General features: G+C 55.7%; 2 protein-coding genes across 2 annotated transcripts in view; both read left to right on the top strand.

The window, feature by feature from the left end:
* Nucleotides 1-10,755, top strand: part of WIZ (widely interspaced zinc finger motifs) — a 17,995-nt gene extending 7,240 nt beyond the window's left edge. The window contains exons 3-7 of the mRNA XM_011980579.1: nucleotides 4,890-5,441; nucleotides 6,549-7,076; nucleotides 7,283-7,702; nucleotides 7,936-8,131; nucleotides 9,068-10,755. Coding sequence (XP_011835969.1) covers nucleotides 4,890-5,441; nucleotides 6,549-7,076; nucleotides 7,283-7,702; nucleotides 7,936-8,131; nucleotides 9,068-9,227 — 1,856 coding nt within the window. The 3' untranslated portion in view covers nucleotides 9,228-10,755. The remainder of the gene's footprint in view (nucleotides 1-4,889; nucleotides 5,442-6,548; nucleotides 7,077-7,282; nucleotides 7,703-7,935; nucleotides 8,132-9,067) is intronic.
* A 2,396-nt stretch (nucleotides 10,756-13,151) lies between these two features.
* The window catches only part of AKAP8L (A kinase (PRKA) anchor protein 8-like), a 37,156-nt gene continuing 32,734 nt past the window's right edge, over nucleotides 13,152-17,573 (top strand). Inside the window, exon 1 of the mRNA XM_011980618.1 lies at nucleotides 13,152-13,345. Within this exon, the coding sequence (XP_011836008.1) occupies nucleotides 13,333-13,345 (13 nt within the window). The 5' untranslated portion in view covers nucleotides 13,152-13,332. The remainder of the gene's footprint in view (nucleotides 13,346-17,573) is intronic.

The following is a 17,573-nucleotide window of genomic DNA, read 5'->3' as shown; positions in this document are numbered from 1 at the left end:
TTGGGAGGGTGCGGGGAGGGGAAGGTCGGAATCCCGCCTGCCGGTGCCGCCGCCCCCGACGCCTTCCGTCCAGTCTCCGGGACGTCCCCCCTCCCCCAGGCCCTTTAGTCGTGTGGGCCCAGGGCCTTCTGTCGCCGCTCGTAGGGTCCTAGGCTTCAGAAACACTCCTCCGCCGCTCCTTGAGACCTTCGCCCCGTCTGACAGATGTTCCTTGCCCCCTTTGGAGCCCCGGGAGCGTCCCCTGCCACGGTTCCGGTCCGTCCGGTGCGGAAACTCACTTCAGCCCTGCCCCATCTGACAGATGCGCCCACCCGACCCGGAGACTTTGACAAAGTCCTCGGTGCCCCAGTCCTCAGCGCTTACTCTTTGCTTCTGTGAGACTCAAACTGAGCATGGAACCTACATGGCCCCCTGCCCCGTTACATCCCACTGAACGCCTCTAAGGCCCTATCTGGCACACAGTTCCTTCATCCTCTGAGCCTTTGCCATTCTCTGAACTCTAAATTTGGAGTTCAACTGGCCTCCCCGGCCCCTTTGAAAAACTAGACGTGAAAATTCACCCTTGGGGTTTCCTCTGCCACACACTCCTCACCCAGGGATGCTTCGGACCTGATAGATGTCTCAGAAACTTAACACAAAGTTCTGTGATTCCAACTCTTTCTGTCCGCAGTCGGATCGCTGTACGTGCAGACACCAGGTTCTCACCTTACCCCACTTAGGGCTCAGCTTGTGATGAGTAGGCCACCCCTGGTTCCCCCATTGTCTGTGCAGCCCCAGCTGTTTTGTCTGGTGGAGATTCCTGACGAGGGTTGTGAAGCCACTTCCCTGTCCCTGGCTCCCTGGCTCCCTGCCTCTGCGTGGCGTCTCCAGCCTCCTGACCCTGGTGTTTTGTTGAATTCTCTTTCTGAGTGCCTCCCACCCTCACCCTCAAGACAGGCAGATGTTGCCCCTCACAAGTTCTGCCCAGAGAGATCTTTTCTTTGAGATCCCCCGGGATGGGAGTTTGGGCTCACATTTGCATTACACCCCAGACCTGCCCATGCTGTAGTGTGTGGAAGCAGCTGCTGGTGTCTGCTGTCAGTGGCAGCCTTAGTGTCCCTGCATTGGACAGGTTCTGGGGGTTATGGGTGGAACCTCAGCTTTCCTGGGGTGAGTCGCCTGGCAGAGTGACAGCAGACATCAAGGATAAGGAAGAAGGTCATCTTCTTAGTTCTGGGGATAGACAGCCTGAAACTTGCCTGGGCTGAGCCTGTCTTCCCAACCCACAGGCCTGGGTTCTGAGGAAAACGCAATGGTGGCCATGGACTTGGGCTCTCCCTCGCTCCCTAAGAAGAGCCTGCCTGTCCCTGGGGCCCTGGAGCAGGTGGCCAGTCGGCTGAGCAGCAAAGTGGCTGCAGAGGTTCCTCATGGCAGCAAACAGGAGCTGCAGGACCTCAAGGGTGAGTGGCCCAGGTGGCATGGCAGGGGATGCTGGCCAGGCTGGTTACACTCACAGGGGCACTCTTGTGCCTTGGGGTTAATGTGGGGCTCCAGGTTGCCCGCAGTTTTCCCTCTGGCACCTTGAGGCACCAAGGTTGGCACTCAGCTGTCTTCTCCCTTGAACTTCTGTCCTGGGCATGCATGGCCCTGAGCTGCACCCTCATGCGGTGAGGGACAGCATCCAGAGAAGCAGTGGGCGTGGTGGTCCAGAGCTCATACTCAGACCCAGCTCATTTGCTGAATCTGGCCTTTGCTAGCTGTGTGATCTCTCGCATGACACCATTTCTTCGTCTATTGATCCTAAGGTTGTTAATGACTAGTGGCGGGCCCTGGGGTGGACAGGGAGGTGAGATGAGCAAAGTTAATTTGGCCGTTGCTCTTGAGGGCCATTCAAGTTGGGGAACAGGGAGACAGAGAAGCAGATGGACACGAATAAAGGCTCTGTGGAAGAGGGTGCAGGAGACTGCAAGGACAAGTGTTTCGGGCAGGAGTTGAGCCACAGAGGGTGGTTAGAACTTAGTTCAGTGAAGCATGTGGCTGGCAGGTCAGCGTTTGTGTGAACCTGTTGCCAGGGCACCCAGTAGGCCTGAAAGGTTCTGAAAGGTGTCCCACTGGCTGGATGACAGAAGGGCTCTACCTCCTGCTGTGTGCCCTTGGGCACAACTTTTCCCTCTCTGAGCCTCAGTTTCTAACCCTCACTGGCAAAGCAGCCAAGCTATTCTCCGCCTTGTTAGGGTCATTGTGAGGTTCGGGGGGCCTGACGGAGGCAAAACACTTCCATGGAGCCTGGGTGAGTGGGACTCTCGGGGGAGGAGAAGCGGGAGAGCTGGGCCGCAGGCCTCACAACCTGCTCTCCCGGCCTCTGTGTTGCCCTTCAGCCCAGAGCCTGACCACCTGCGAGGTCTGCGGCGCCTGCTTTGAGACCCGAAAGGGCCTGTCCAGCCACGCGCGCTCCCACCTGCGGCAGCTGGGAGTGGCGGAGTCGGAGAGCAGCGGCGCACCCATCGACCTCCTCTACGAGCTTGTGAAGCAGAAGGGCCTGCCTGACGCCCACCTTGGGCTGCCCCCGGGCCTGGCTAAGAAGTCCAGCTCGCTGAAGGAGGTGGTCGCCGGGGCACCCCGGCCCGGCTTGCTCACCCTGGCCAAGCCCTTGGATGCCCCTGCTGTCAACAAAGCCATCAAGTCGCCTCCCGGCTTCTCGGCCAAGGGCCTGGGCCACCCTCCCAGCTCTCCGCTCCTCAAAAAGACACCACTGGCCCTGGCGGGCTCCCCTACCCCTAAGAATCCTGAGGACAAGAGCCCCCAGCTGTCCCTGAGCCCCCGGCCGGCCTCCCCAAAGGCACAGTGGCCTCAGCCTGAGGATGAGGGGCCCTTGAACCTCAGTGAGTGTGGGTCCCGAGAGCCGAGGGAGGTTCTGGCGCTGGGAGGGACGGGACCTCAGGTTGGGCTAGAGGGCCCAGGGTGGGTGGGGGCGGTGGGGACTACAGCTCTCATGTCCTGTGTCAGCCGGGCCAGAATATCGGTCGAGCCTCTGCATCTCCTTTTGGGCCGCCTTGGATGTGGATCGTGTCTCCCACTTTACTTTGCTGATCTTCCCCTGAATGCCTCACTGCAGCTGCTGAGCCTGCCAGGGTCATGCTCGCCACTGAGGGGCAGCTCTTGGCTTTCTCTGGGCCTGTGGGTAGGGGCAGTGAAGGTAACCAGGGTTCCTGTGGCCTAGCTTTCTCAGTGGTAGTTGGAAGCATCTTGGGTAGATGGGGATCACCTAATGGGAGGTGCCCACGGTTGATCCTGTCATCAAGTCTCCCTGGTTGTCCATGCAGAGGCAGCTCTCTCTGCCTGCCAGTGAAGCCCCACCTCCTGGGCTGCCTGTGGGCACAGCAGGTAGGGTTTGGGAAGAAACCCTCCAGGTGCAGTGAGCAGGTTTAACAAGGACGTCCGTTATAACATCAGTCTTTCCCATATCTTTGTGGACATTAGAGTCTGGGGGTGACCCCAGGGTCTCACCCCCTGCCCAACGGAGTCCCCCATTTGGCACCTTATGTTTCCTTGAAATTGCTTCCACTGAGTCTGCCGTGCTTTCAGGGGCACACCTGCCCTTGGCTGCATGAGTCCAGCAGCCACCATCGCCCCCACACAGCTCCCATAGCAGGGATCCTAGGGGAGAGGGTCTGGGAGTATCCGATTATCTGGAATTTGGTCACTGCCTGTCTACCCAACGTCCTTAAGCTCTCTACACTCCCCTTGATGCTAAAGGGCTAGGCAGGAAATAGGATGTCCTGCTTCCCAAACTTCAAAAGAAATCTGCAGCCTGAGTCTTGGACCCCCCAACTGCCTGAGCAGCCAAAAATCACACCAGACCCTCCTGCCTCAGGCCCCCAAGGCCAGCCAAGGTGGCGGCCGTGAACCCCCCCTGTGTTTTGTCTCCGCAGCTTTAGATAGTGACGGGGGCAGAGAGCTGGACTGCCAGCTGTGCGGTGCCTGGTTTGAGACCCGCAAGGGCCTGTCCAGCCACGCCCGTGCCCACCTGCGCCACCTGGGCGTCAGCGATCCGGACGCCAAGGGATCCCCCATAGACGTGCTCCACGGGCTCATCAGGAGGGACGGCGTCCAGATCCGCCTCCCACCCAGGCGCGGCGCCCTGGCCCACCCGGGGCGGCCGCCTCCCACCTCCGCGGCCCTCTCCTTGCTCCCCCCCCCACCGCCGGCCAAGAAGGCCAAGCTGAAGGCCGCGGGTATGGCCAGCCCCTGGGGGAAGCAGGACCTCTCGGCCGCCGCAGCCGCCGGCATTTTCTGGGCCTCTGATGTGGAGCCGTCTCCTCTCAACCTCTGTAGGTTCTCGCTTCAGCCGCCCCCTCCTCACTGCGGGCCCTGGAGCCCCTCCCGGGGGGGGGGGGTCACAGCCCCCTCCCTGCTGGGGCAGGGAGTAGACAGGGGCCCTTGGCAGTGGGCCGGTTCTGCCCAGAGATCTTGTTGGCAGTGGGCTGCTAGGCTCTCTCTCTTGGCCTTTGACCTCCGTGACCCTTCCTGAGAATGAAGGCCAAGGTGGGGAGATCCTGCCTTTTAGTGTGCAAAGCACCCACATCTGCCCCTGTCTGGATGGCACATAGCACCTAGGCTGCCCTCCCTGCCTCACCCTGTCCTTGTTGGGACCCACAGAGCAATGGAATCTTGATTCCATCCTCCTCCGCCAGGACCGAGGGCCCATGTGCTCTCTGGAGCCTCCCCTCACTCCTGCCGGGTATCTGGCCCCCAGCCCCGCTCTTCCACTCCCTTACCTGCACCTGCCCTCACCACCCTAACCTGTGGGCGTGTTGCTGCCGCCCACGCCCAGCCGACCAGGACACTCCTGCAGGTGACCACACTGGCAGTTCTATGATGCTAACTGCCCCCTTCTCCTCCTGCTGCAGCCTCAGGCCCAGAGCCAGCACGAGACATCCGCTGTGAGTTCTGCGGCGAGTTCTTCGAGAACCGCAAGGGCCTCTCGAGCCACGCGCGCTCCCACCTGCGGCAAATGGGCGTGACCGAGTGGTACGTCAATGGCTCACCCATCGACACGCTGCGGGAGATCCTGAAGAGACGGACCCAGTCTCGGCCTGGCGGACCTCCCAACCCACCAGGGCCAAGCCCAAAAACCCTGGCCAAGATGATAGGCGGCACAGGTCCTGGCAGCTCACTGGAAGCCCGCAGCCCCTCGGACCTTCACATCTCACCCTTGGCCAAGAAGTTGCCACCGCCACCAGGCAGCCCCCTGGGCCACTCACCAACTGCCTCTCCTCCTCCTACGGCCCGGAAGATGTTCCCAGGCCTGGCTGCACCCTCCTTGCCCAAGAAGCTGAAGCCTGAACAAATACGGGTGGAGATCAAGCGGGAGATGCTGCCGGGGGCCCTTCATGGGGAACTGCACCCATCTGAGGGTCCCTGGGGGGCGCCACGGGAAGACATGACACCCCTGAACCTGTGTAAGTGTGACCTCGCAGTAGGGCAGGGAGAACAGTTGGAGGGGTCTCCTCCCTGCCTCCCCTTGGGGGTATCCAGAGTGCCTAGGGTTGAATTGGAAGGGAGGACATGCAGGTAGAGAGGACACGGGGTTAGCTGTATGTACTTGCTATGCAGACCCCTGCAACTGAGCTGCTGCTCAGTTGTCCTTTATTCACTTGAGAAGCAGGATTGTGTCATTCAGTGACAGCAGAAAGATTCCATCTCTTGTGCCATTTCCGTCGATTGGTAGTGGCTGCCAGTCAGACTCCTAGGGAGAATGACTGCGGGGATCCATTAGTGATGTCTGCTACAGCAGGAGTGTAGGGACTGGCAGTGAACGTCTGAACTGTGTCTTTCTGACTTTTTTGGTAATTAAATGCTTGACATTTGGAGTCAAGTGTGAGTTAAGATCTCTGTTCCTCCCCAGTCTAGCTCTGTGTGACCATGGGCAAGTTTCCTCATTTGGAAGATGGAGATCAGCATAGTCCCAACTCTGTCTTTTTTTCTTGAGGATTAAGTGGGATAAAGTACTTAGCACACACCTGGTTACAGAAAACTCTGTATGTCGTCCTTATAATGTCACTTGCTCGCTTGCCTGTGATACCAGCACTGTGTTCATTCTGCTCAGATTGATTGGATGCCCACTCTGTGCTGAGCAGGTGAGGGCAGCCCAGGCTGTGCTTTAGCACTCACGTGCGTTGTGTACCAGCTCTGTGCCCCATGCTCAGAGCTGTTCCCATTTTAGACCCTCCCATAGTGACACTGGGAAGTAGGGGTTTTCATTTCCATTTTGCAGCAGAGGAAACTGAGGCTCAGAGAGGGAAAGTGACTTGCCCAGGATCATACAGGGAGATATCTTGAAGCCAGCTAGAATTTGAGATGACAGAACAAGCAGAAGAGCCAGATGTACACAAGGGCCTCTGGAGGCCCAGATGAGGGAGCAGGTTGTTGCGGTCTGGTGGGTGGCATAGACAGGGGTAGCTAGGCAACTGGCACTGATATGGGGGCTTTGAGCTTGGAGGCTTCCTGCCCGCAGCCGCCGCCTCCTTCTCCTCCTCCTCCTCCCCCCTACCCTGGATCCCCTGCAGCGTCCCGGGCAGAGCCGGTGCGCGACATCCGCTGTGAGTTCTGCGGTGAGTTCTTCGAGAACCGCAAGGGCCTGTCGAGTCATGCGCGCTCACACCTGCGGCAGATGGGTGTGACCGAGTGGTCGGTCAATGGTTCGCCCATCGACACACTGCGAGAGATCCTCAAGAAGAAGTCCAAGCCGTGCCTCATCAAGAAGGAGCCACCGGCTGGAGACCTGGCCCCTGCCTTGGCTGAGGATGGGCCTCCCACCATGGCCCCTGGGCCCGTGCAGTCCCCGCTGCCGTTGTCGCCCCTGGCTGGCCGGCCAGGCAAACCAGGTGCAGGTCCGGCGCAGGTTCCTCGAGAGCTCAGCCTGACGCCCATCACTGGGGCCAAGCCCTCAGCCACTGGCTACCTGGGCTCAGTGGCAGCCAAGCGGCCCCTGCAGGAGGACCGCCTCCTCCCAGCAGAGGTCAAGGCCAAGACCTACATCCAGACTGAACTGCCCTTCAAGGCAAAGACCCTTCACGAGAAGACCTCCCACTCCTGTAAGCAGCGGGCGGCAGGGTCCCGGGAGGGCGACCGCCAGGGCCTGCCAGGCCAGGCAATGCCACAAGCGTGGACTGACCCCAAGTGGGGCCCCCATGGCTGGGTCTCTGTGGGAGGCGGGATTGGCACCTGGCCTGTGCAGGGCCGTCTGGGTGCACCTGCCCCCTTCGGGCTGTGGCTCAGCAGCACCCCCTCCGCCCCGCAGCCACCGAGGCCTGCTGCGAGCTGTGTGGCCTTTACTTTGAAAACCGCAAGGCCCTGGCCAGCCACGCAAGGGCACACCTGCGGCAGTTCGGCGTGACCGAGTGGTGCGTCAATGGCTCGCCCATCGAGACACTGAGCGAGTGGATCAAGCACCGGCCCCAGAAGGTGGGCGCCTACCGCAGCTACATCCAGGGCGGCCGCCCCTTCACCAAGAAGTTCCGCAGTGCCGGCCATGGCCGTGACAGTGACAAGCGGCCGTCCCTGGGGCTGGCACCCGGGGGCCTGGCCGTCGTCGGCCGCAGTGCCGGGGGGGAGCCAGGGCCTGAGGCTGGCCGGGCAGCCGACAGTGGTGAGCGGCCTCTGGCAGCCAGCCCGCCAGGCACCGTGAAGGCTGAGGAGCACCAGCGGCAGAACATCAACAGTGAGTGCTGGTGGAGGAGGGTCGGGAGCGCAGCGGGCACCTGTCAGGCCCACCCAGCCACTCCCCAGGTGCTCTGCTGTGGCCCTTTAGTCCTTTCTCCAGTTGCTCACCCATTCACCCGTCCATCCCCCATCTCGCCCATCCAGGTAGCATCAGTCCTCAGCTCTTGTGTATTCCAAGTCTCTGCAGCATCCACCCCTCCCACTCATCTCTGGTCCCTCTCTCCACCTTAGAATTCGAACGCCGACAAGCCCGCCCTCCAGATGCCTCCGCAGCCCGGGGAGGCGAGGACACCAATGACCTACAGCAGAAGCTGGAGGAGGTGCGGCAACCCCCACCCCGAGTCCGGCCGGTCCCCTCCCTGGTGCCCCGGCCCCCCCAGACATCACTTGTCAAGTTCGTGGGCAACATCTACACCCTCAAATGCAGGTAGGCTGCCCCTGGGGGAGGGAGGGAGACCACCTGAGTGGGCCTTGGTCACCCAGAGCCTTGGACAGGATAGGGTCTGGTGGGAGCTGGGAGGTGTCGCCTCAGTGGCTGCCCTTGGGTGTGGCGGGGCTCAGGCTAAAGGCTGACACCCTGAGCTTTGTAGCCTTCGAGAGCTGGGTTCAGATCCCAACTCTGCCACTTACCAGCTTAGTGACCTCAGGGAAGGACTTAACTGTTCCTTACCTCAATTTCCTCACTCATAAAAGCGGGTTGATAACAAACCTACCTTACAGATTTGTTACGAGGAATAAGTGAATTTAATATTTATAAAGCACTCAGAACTGCCTGGCACATGGTAAGTAAGCACTCAACTAGTGTCTGGCTCAAGAAAAAAGTAGGTCTTAGTTAATTCTTACCAAACTCCACAAGTACATCAAAGAGCAGGGAACTGGGACTCTGAGACATGAGGTGACTTGCCTGAGGCCATACAGGCCAAGTCAGAAGTCAGAGTCAAAGCCAAGTCTTGAGCCGTGGAGCTTGGGCTCCAGGCCTCTGTGCTGTGAGGCCTCTTTAGGTGCCAGGAAGACAGGAGGAGGAGGAGGGGGACCTGGCTCATTGGGTAGGATTTGCTTCTCTGTGCCCTCTACCATCTCAGAGTCTATGTATCTGCCAGATGGCAGGGGTGCTTGGAAGCCAGTAGCCCTTAGCTGGTCCCAGTGACTTCTGAGCATAGAGGCAGGGGCTCACATGACCCCATGGTGAGTGGAGGTGGCTGTCCATGGGAAATGCCTGACTTCTGGGCCCCTCTTCCCCCGCCTCCTGGGCTTGCTCTGTCCACACTAAGTAGCAGCAGGTGTGCCCAGGGACATGGGCAAGGCTATGCTTCTGCCTCTCCTCACAGCACTGGCCACTCCCTCTCTCTGTTCACCCACGCAGGTTCTGTGAGGTGGAATTCCAGGGCCCCCTCTCCATCCAGGAAGAGTGGGTGCGGCACTTACAGCGGCACATCCTGGAGATGAACTTCTCCAAAGCGGACCCCCCGCCTGAGGAGTCCCAGGCCCCGCAGGCACAGACAGCGGCGGCAGAGGCTCCCTAACACAAAAGCATTCCAGATCCCCTCTCGTGCCACCTCTGTCTCCTCTTCTTCCTCCTCTGTGTCCTCGTCCCTCTTCCTCTTTCTTTCCGTTTCCAAAGGAGCAAGCCAAAACCTCAAACCGGCGCCCCTTGGGGGCCGGGCACACTACAGCCAGGGCGCCGGGAGCCAGCTAGCTGCCCTTCCCCCAGCCTGAGGACTCTGGGGCCACAGGGTGTCTTCCTTCAGCCCATGCCCACCTGGTCCAGCAGGGGCAGCAGCCAGGTCTCTGGTGGCAGCCGATCTGGTCACAGGGGAGGACAGCACTCCCCCGTCTAGCAGCCAGGCAGGGCAATGTCTGCCATCCGTGGCCATTTGCAAAGACCCCAAAGACCCCTGTTCTGGTTCCCTCTCGCCCCCATGAATATCCTCTCACACGCATGTACATGCGAACACACACACACGCACCTCGTGAGACCCGGGACCTGCCCCGGACCCCCAGTTCCCGGGTTGAACGACCACATCATGCCACGGTGCTTGCTCAGGGGAAGCCACGCTCCCTCTGTGGGGCCTGCTGGGGCCTGGGAGCCCCCCACTGAGCCCACAATGCCACGGAAATCCTTGTTGGTTGCCCCCCAGAGGGGCCTTCCCAGCTGGGAAGAGCTCAGAGCTGACAGCTGCCTCCTGCCATGTCAAGGCCCCCCAAAGAGCCTCAGGGGCTCTGGGGCCCTGGAGGGTGGGGTTGGGGGGTGGGACTCTCCTCCCCCACTCCTGCTCCCTCTCCCTTTTCACTGTTGCTTTCTATGTATAGCTCCCTAGACCTTTCACTTTTTTAAAAACGCGTTTTGTGTAGAGAATAAGGAACGTGGATCTTTTTATTTTGCAATCCTGGGCCAGCTAGAAGCCGGGAGCTGATTGACCTTTTAACTTTTTTCAGTGGCCACATTTTGGTTATCGATGTACCTAGAAGTATGTAAATTAGATTAAATTTCTCTTCTGGAAACGCCCTGGGGCAGGCAGCCAGCGTGTGTTTTTCTGTCGAGTGGACAGGCTGGCATTGGCTGGCAGCCGGGGCTGGGATCGGGGCCTCCTCTGTCCAGAGCCATGGAGGCCCTGGGTTTTCCCGTTGGCCGCCAAGCAAACCAGACGCAGCTGGGGATGAGCCCAAGTTCCCAGCTGTTGGCGCTTTATGCCATGGTTGGTGGGGGGGGGCTCTGGCTGGCTGGCAAAGCGGCTCCAGTGAGCAGACGAACAAGGGTTCTGGGCAGCCCGTCTGGGAAGGGAGCCAGGATCAAGAAGCAGTTGAGGCTAGGGGAGCTTATCAAGGGCAGGAGCTACCAGCGAAGGTGTCAGGGACCCGCTGGGAGCATTTGGTGGGGGCAGTGGGGGTGTAGAGAGCTGGAACTCACCTGCTTTTAATACACGTGACTTCTAGTTAGACACATGCACCCCTAACCCAAGGAACATGGGAAAAGAGGAGCCGCTGGCTCCTTTGCGATGTTATTTATTTTCTTGCTCTGCAAATGTTTATTGAACATTTCTGAGATTTTAAGAGATTTTGTTGGCTGCTCCTTCTTGTTTATTGCATGTGGTTTTTCAGCTCATCCTTTTCACTAAACGGCCAAGTGCTGGAAAGTGGGAATGACCTCATGGCGTGTGGACAGAAGGGGCCACCTCTACTCCCAGCCCTGCTTTCTGGGCCCTCCCATCATACCCCTTCCTGGGAAGGAGGGGTTAACAGGCTGCAATAACACGCCCACAAGGGTGGTCTTGGCCCGCACATCTGCTCCTGTGGGGTCAGGACGCACATCTTGCCTGGTAGCAGAAGGCTGCAACCACTTCTGTCCATCCTGTGCTGTGGGTGGGTGGATGTATCCAAGACTTAGGAAGCAGGAAGAGCATCTTGTGAGCTGACTCAAAGGTGTTTATTCCTCTTTCAACTTTTCATAAGTCAGTTTTTTTTTTTTTTATTTTTTGAGACAGTCTCATTCTGTTGCCCAAGCTGGAATGCAGTGGTAGGACCTTGCTGCCTCCTGGGTTCAAGTGATTCTCCTGCCTCAGCCATCCAGGTAGCCGGGATCACAGGTGTGCACCACCACCCCTGGCTTATTTCTGTAATTTTGGTAGAGACGGGGGTTTCACCATGTTGCCCGGGCTGGTCTTGAACTCCTGAGCTCAAGCAATCATCCTCCCAAAATGCTGGGATTATAGGCATGAGCCACTATGCCTGGCCCATAAGTCAGTTTTTGAAATATAAAAGTGGTATAGGCTAGATGTAACAAAAAACAATCAAATGATACAAGAGCTTATAAAGTCACATGGCAAGTTCCTCCCCACCAATCATGCAGTGAAGTGAGGGTCACGTGTGTCCTTGGAAGAGTCGCCTCCAGTTCTTGCAGGGGGTGTTTTCCTAAAACTTTCTGAGCATTGCTCTTCTCTGCTCAAGCCATTTTAATGCACCTCAGGCAGCAAAGTCTCAGCCTTTGAGCTGTGCTCTCTGTGAGGGTGTTGGATGTAAACGAAATCAAATCAGGGTACAATGATGGCTGTGGCAAGTGCCATGAAGGAACGAACCTGCAGGGCCCTGCCTTGGTTTGAAAGACAAGCAGGCATCCCTGAGGCTGACAGGGAGATGAACCCCAAAGCCAGAGTGCTTATCCGTCAGATCTCTGCTTCATGTGTGGAGTTGCTCACTTAACACATCATAAGTGGCTTTGTTCCATATGACAGCAAGTTCTGCAGAAGCCTCATCTGGGTGGGGGAGTTTTATTAAAACAGTTTATCATGGAGAATTCCAACTATACAAAAGTACAGCAAACAGTAAAATGGACCCTCATCTACCCACCACCAACCCATGACCAATGTCTTCAGCTGTAAGAGGTTTATCTTATAGCTCCTTGCTTCCTCCTTCGCTTTCTACCTGTCTGAATTGTGTGAAGCACATCCTGGCCATAAGATCAGTTAACGTCTTAGTATTTCAGTATGTTTCTCTGAATGTTTTAAATGCCACTATTACACCTAAAGAAATAAATATCAAAAAGCAGCAGCATACCTTAAAAGAAGTATTAAAACATACGAAGTGTAGAAGTCGTAATTGCGCAGCTTGATGAGTTTTCACAAACACGTGTTAAGTACTTTTTTGGGGTAGCTCTGTCATCTCTAGCAATTATGAGTTGTCCCTGGCAGGGGTTTCCGTATGCCCAGGAAACAGACTGAGGACATGACTGGTGCCCGGCTGCACTATTGCAGGATCTCTGGAGTCCAGAGTGAATCAAGATGGTTTCAGAAGCAAAGTCCCCATTTTAACACGTAACTGTCAAGGACCTTGAGCAAATCATGAGTTCCAGGCTTCAGTTTTAAGTGGGGATTAAAAGCTTCTTGCAGGTTTGAAGGAGCATTTGAATGGCACACGATACAAACGGAATTATTACACATATAAGCATATGCCCTATAAATATATTTGTTACCGTTTTGTGACGATTAATCACGTTTATTCAGTGCACTGGCCCCGGAATGATTCCTTTACACACGTTTTGTCATGTAATGTTGAAACGTGTGTCCAGTATCTTGTTTGGTGCCGAGTTTTAATTTTCTCATTCCCACATGGCTTTGCTATGCTTATTTTGGAGCCGAAGGCCAGAGAAGTTGAGACACGTAGCTAGGTTTACCCAGCACCTCGGCGGAGCTGGCATCCCAGCCGTGCCCTGAGCCGTAGACCCGGCTCCCTCTGGCGGGTCTCCAGGGCACTGGCGCTCCTCCAGCCCGACCGCGCTTGGGCCTTGGGCCTTTCCGTAGTGCACAGCTCCACCCCCTCGAATGCTATAGGACTCCGCCTCTCTGCCGGCTTCTCTAGGCCACTCACTGAGGCCTTAGACTAACAGAAGGCGGGGACAAGGCGGGGCTCTCACGAGATTGCCAGCCGTTTCCAGCCACTGATAGGAGGAGGCGTAGAGATAGACAGCGGTATCATCCAATAGGCGTGAAGCCAAGGCCGGTATGAGCCAATGCGGTCGGGAGGCGGGGCTCGGGTGTGTGTCGAGGAGACCCTGTGGTTAGCAGCCGCTATCGCAGCGTCGGATGTGCAGAGCAGCAGCCGCCGGCGTCCTCGGATGTTGTGTTACCCGCCATCATGAGCTACACAGGTGGGCCTGGCAGGGTGGGGTCGGGCTCTGCGTGGGGGATGGGACAGGAACGTGCGGATGCCGCACCAGGCTTGCCCGCACCTCCCCTGGGGCCCCTTCACTGCCCTCCCTGCGGTCACAAAATGGCGCCGCTGGCCCGTCGCCTCAGGGTCGCTTCTCTCACGCCTCGTTGCCTCAGCTCTCTGTGCCTGCAGCCGGCGTCCCGGCTCCCAGCCCCCTGAGGTCTTGGCTTCTGTCGCCTGTGTCCGTGGGCCCGGGCCTCAGCGCGCGAGGTCTCCGCCCCCACTACCTCAGTCCCTGGCCTGCGCTCGTGGACCTCAACGCCTTAGGTTTCCCTTTCTCAGGCCTTGGTCCTTACGAGCAGTCAGCAGGCTCGGCTGCCGTCGCCATTGTCGCGTCCTCCCCCGCGCAGTTTCTCTGCAAAAACGCCGCAGCTCTACACCCCCATCCCGATCCCACCCACCACCCCCTTTTGTCTATTTCAGAACTGGGAGAGGCGCCAGGCCCTAGGGGGATAAGTAAATATTGGAAAGGTTTGGGCTGAGCGGGGAGTCTTGGGCCCCTAGGGGGCTGAACTGCAAGGAATGACAAGGTTCCACGTTAATTCTCTCTACGTCTGTCAAATGAACCGTGTCTGGTGCAGATTGGGCACCGGGAATACAGACAAGACTTCATCAAGCAGCTTAGAGGCGAGGACTGATCTTAATAGGCAAATAAGCGAGTGTAGGATATATTTTAGGGTGGTCAGTACCGTGCGGGGGTCGCTTCACTACATGGAGTGGTTGGAGCCCTCTGTAAAGAGGTGACATTTGAGCAGAGACCTAAATGGAGTGAGAGAATAAAGATATCTGGCCCAGGGAGCTTTTGCTGTAAAAGGCTTACGGGCAGGAACTGCCTGGCTTCTTAGAAGATCAGCCGAAGAGGCCAGTGGGAGGCCAATGAGATTTGAAAGGGGGAGTGGGTGATGAGATCCGAGAGCCCCTCTCCGCCCCCGGCAATATGCTTGGGCGACTGTAAATCATCACTGGGTGAATTGCCAAGGCCTCCTGGGTTTCCCTTGGCAGTGACTGATGAGGATTCTCAGCCAGGAGACTTAGACTAGGCCTCCCCATTTGGTGAGGGTATTACAGGCTTGAGCGTGTGTGGTTGCCAGGTAACCTGCATTCTACTTGGAATGTTGAGAACTGAGAATGGAACATGAATCTCTGGAGCTCCTTTGTAGACCACTTTATGTTTGCATAGGCAAGAAGGTAGTGCCAGTCCCCTCTACCCTGGCTCCCAGGTCAGGAGCTTTCCAAGAACCCCAGTTTTTCTAGCAACCATCCCCCAGCCCAATGGCTTCTCAGCCAAGGGTGATTCTGCCCCCAGAGGACATCTGGCAATGTCTGGAGACATTTTTGGTTGTCACATATGGGAGAGGGAGTGCTGCTGGTATCTAGTGGATGGAGGCTTGGGATGCTGCCTTGCTACGGTATACACAATGACACCTACTGCAAAGAAGTATCTGGCCTCAAACATCAGTAGTGTCCAGGTTGGGCAGTTCTGCCAGAGCCTTTCTGTAACTTTCCTAGTTCAGGAGGACAGACTATAGAGTTGTTACTGACATCTCTGGGATTGGAATATAATTCTCACCAAGTCTTACCGAGAACTGGAAGACAGTTTCATGGTTTTTAAAAACAGGACTGCTGAAGAAACCAGAAGATGAATGGTTGGGTGCTGTGGGGTAGCTGAGTAATGGAGCTCTTTTTCTTTAATAGATGAGGAAACTGAGTTACAAGGTCACTAATGACCCAACCTGAATTCCAGCTCTAGATCTTGTAGGCTGTAGTTCTGGGTTTGGGTGGGCACTGAGATAGCCAAGCTAATAAAGTAATGATTTGTTTTTCCTTTATCTTGATAAACTGAAAACCACAGTAATTTATAATGTGAGTCTTCCCCTTTTAAGAAGTAGGGCACTAAAGTCAAAGGCATTTTAAGTCACATTTCAGACAACTACTAGCTTTAAGAGTAAGTCCTAGAGGCCTCGAAGCAAATGTTAACCATTATTAAACATAAAAGGTGACTAATAAATCTTTTTATTAACTCGCCCTGCTTTTGAACCCAGTTACTTTATTTATACGTGGGAAAGGAAGCCGCATCTCTAGCACTGAGAGGGGAAGAGGAGAGCAGTGGAAAACAGGACAGAAATATCCAGAATCAGGCCCTCAAACAAAGGTCTGACATGCTACCGCACTTGTCACAGAAACATTTATTGTCTCACACAGTTTCCTTATGTTTGGAATGGACAGGTGATTTCGCTGGGTGGTTCTAGCTTGGAATATCATGAGGTTACATTTAGGATCTCTATCTGGACTAGAGTCATCTGAAAGCCTGACTGAGGCTGGAGGTCCTACCTCCAAGGTGACTTAAACTCCCATGCCTGGTGGGCTGATGCTGGCCGTTAATTCTTGGCCCCATGGATCTCTCCCTACGGCTGGCTGCTAGAGAGTCCTCACAACATGGTGGCTGGTTTTCCCCAGACTGAATGATCCCAGAAAGAGCAAGGCAGAAATCCCAGAAGTCACACTCAGTCATTTTCATAAATCTTATTGGTTGCACCGGCTACCTCTATTAGTTGGGAGGGATCTACATAACATTAAGAGGCAAGAATGATTGGAGACTATCTTGGAGGATGGTTGTCACCCTACTCTTGGCTCAGATAATAAAGGTTGGAGGCAACCTAACCTAATTCCAGTTATCCTTTAATTTTTGGCACTCTCTGTTACTCCTTCAAATAAGACTCTTTTTTTTAGATCAGGCATGGTGGCTCACACCTGTAATCTCAACACTTTGGGAGGCCAAGGCAGGAAGATTGCTTGAGGCCGGGAGTTTGAGAAGAGCCTGGGCAACACAGCAAGACCCTTTCTCTATAAAAATTAAAAATAAAAAGTTAACTATGCGAGATTGAGGCTGCAGTGAGCCATGATTGCGCCACTGCGCTCCAGCCTGGATGACAGCGAGACTCTGGGAGGTTTGCTGGAGCCCGGGAGTTCAACATTGCTGAGCTATGATCATGCCACTGCACTCCAGCCTGGGCAACAGAGCAATATCCTGTCTCAAGAAAATATATACTCTTTTTTAAAAAGGAGAAAGAAGGAAAAGTATAACACTGAGAAATTTTTGTTTTGTTTTGTTGAGACAGGGTCTCACTATGTTGCCCAGGCTGAAATGCAGTGGTGCCATCATAGCTCACTGCAGCCTTGCCCTCCTGTGCTCAGGTGATCCTCCCACCTCACCTCAGCCTCCCAAGTAGCTGTGAGTGCATGTGCATGCCACCATGCCCGGCTAATTTTTTATTTCTGGGATGAGGTCTCACTGTGTTGCCAGGCAGGTCTTGAACTCCTGGGCTCAAGCGATCCTCCCAACTCAGCCTCCCAGAGTATTGGTGTTACAGACATGAGCCCCAGCATTTGGCCTGCTTTTGTATTTTTGAGCAAAAAAAGTTGACAAGAGAGATTGGTTAAAAGCAAGGAGTATTGCTGCAGAACTAGAAACCCATGGTCTCAGAGTGAGAGGATTGCTTAAGCCCAGGAATTCAAGACCAGCATGGGTAACATAGTGAGACCCCGTCTCTCAAAAAAAAAAAAAAAAAGAAAAAGAAAAGAAAAAAGAAAACAAAAATTAGCTGGGCCTGGTGGTGTGTGACTATAGTCCCACCTACACAGGAGACTGAAGTAGGAGGATCGCTTGAGCCCCAGAGTCTGAGGACATAGTGAGCAGTGATTGTGCCACTGCACTCCAGCCTGGATGACAGTGAGACCTCCTGTCTCTAATGAAAATAGAAAGAAATCCATGATCTGACACTTAGCTTTATAGGACCATATAGGGCATATTTTATTTTTTCATCCAGAGCTAATCAGGCTGGTAAATTGTACCAAGAGAACACTTTATAAACCAGCTAAGAATTTAGGTTGGGCACAGTGGCTTACGCCTGTATTCCCAGCACTTTGGGAGACCCAGGCGGGCGGATCCCCTGAGGTTAGGAGTTTGAGACCAGCCTGACCAACATGGAGAAACCCCATCTCTACTAAAATACAAAATTAGCTGGACGTGGTGGCGCATGCCTGTAGTCCCCACTACTCGGGAGGCTCAGGCAGGAGAATCGCTTGAACCCAGGAGGTGGAGGTTGCGGTGCGCCGAGATCGCACCCCTGCACTCCAGCCTGGGCAACAAGAGCCAAACTCCATCT

Source organism: Mandrillus leucophaeus, unplaced genomic scaffold (genome assembly GCF_000951045.1).
Source record: "Mandrillus leucophaeus isolate KB7577 unplaced genomic scaffold, Mleu.le_1.0 Scaffold215, whole genome shotgun sequence".
NCBI lineage: Eukaryota > Metazoa > Chordata > Mammalia > Primates > Cercopithecidae > Mandrillus > Mandrillus leucophaeus.
Note: the sequence above shows the minus strand (reverse complement) of the source record. Positions and strands in the feature narration are given on the sequence as shown.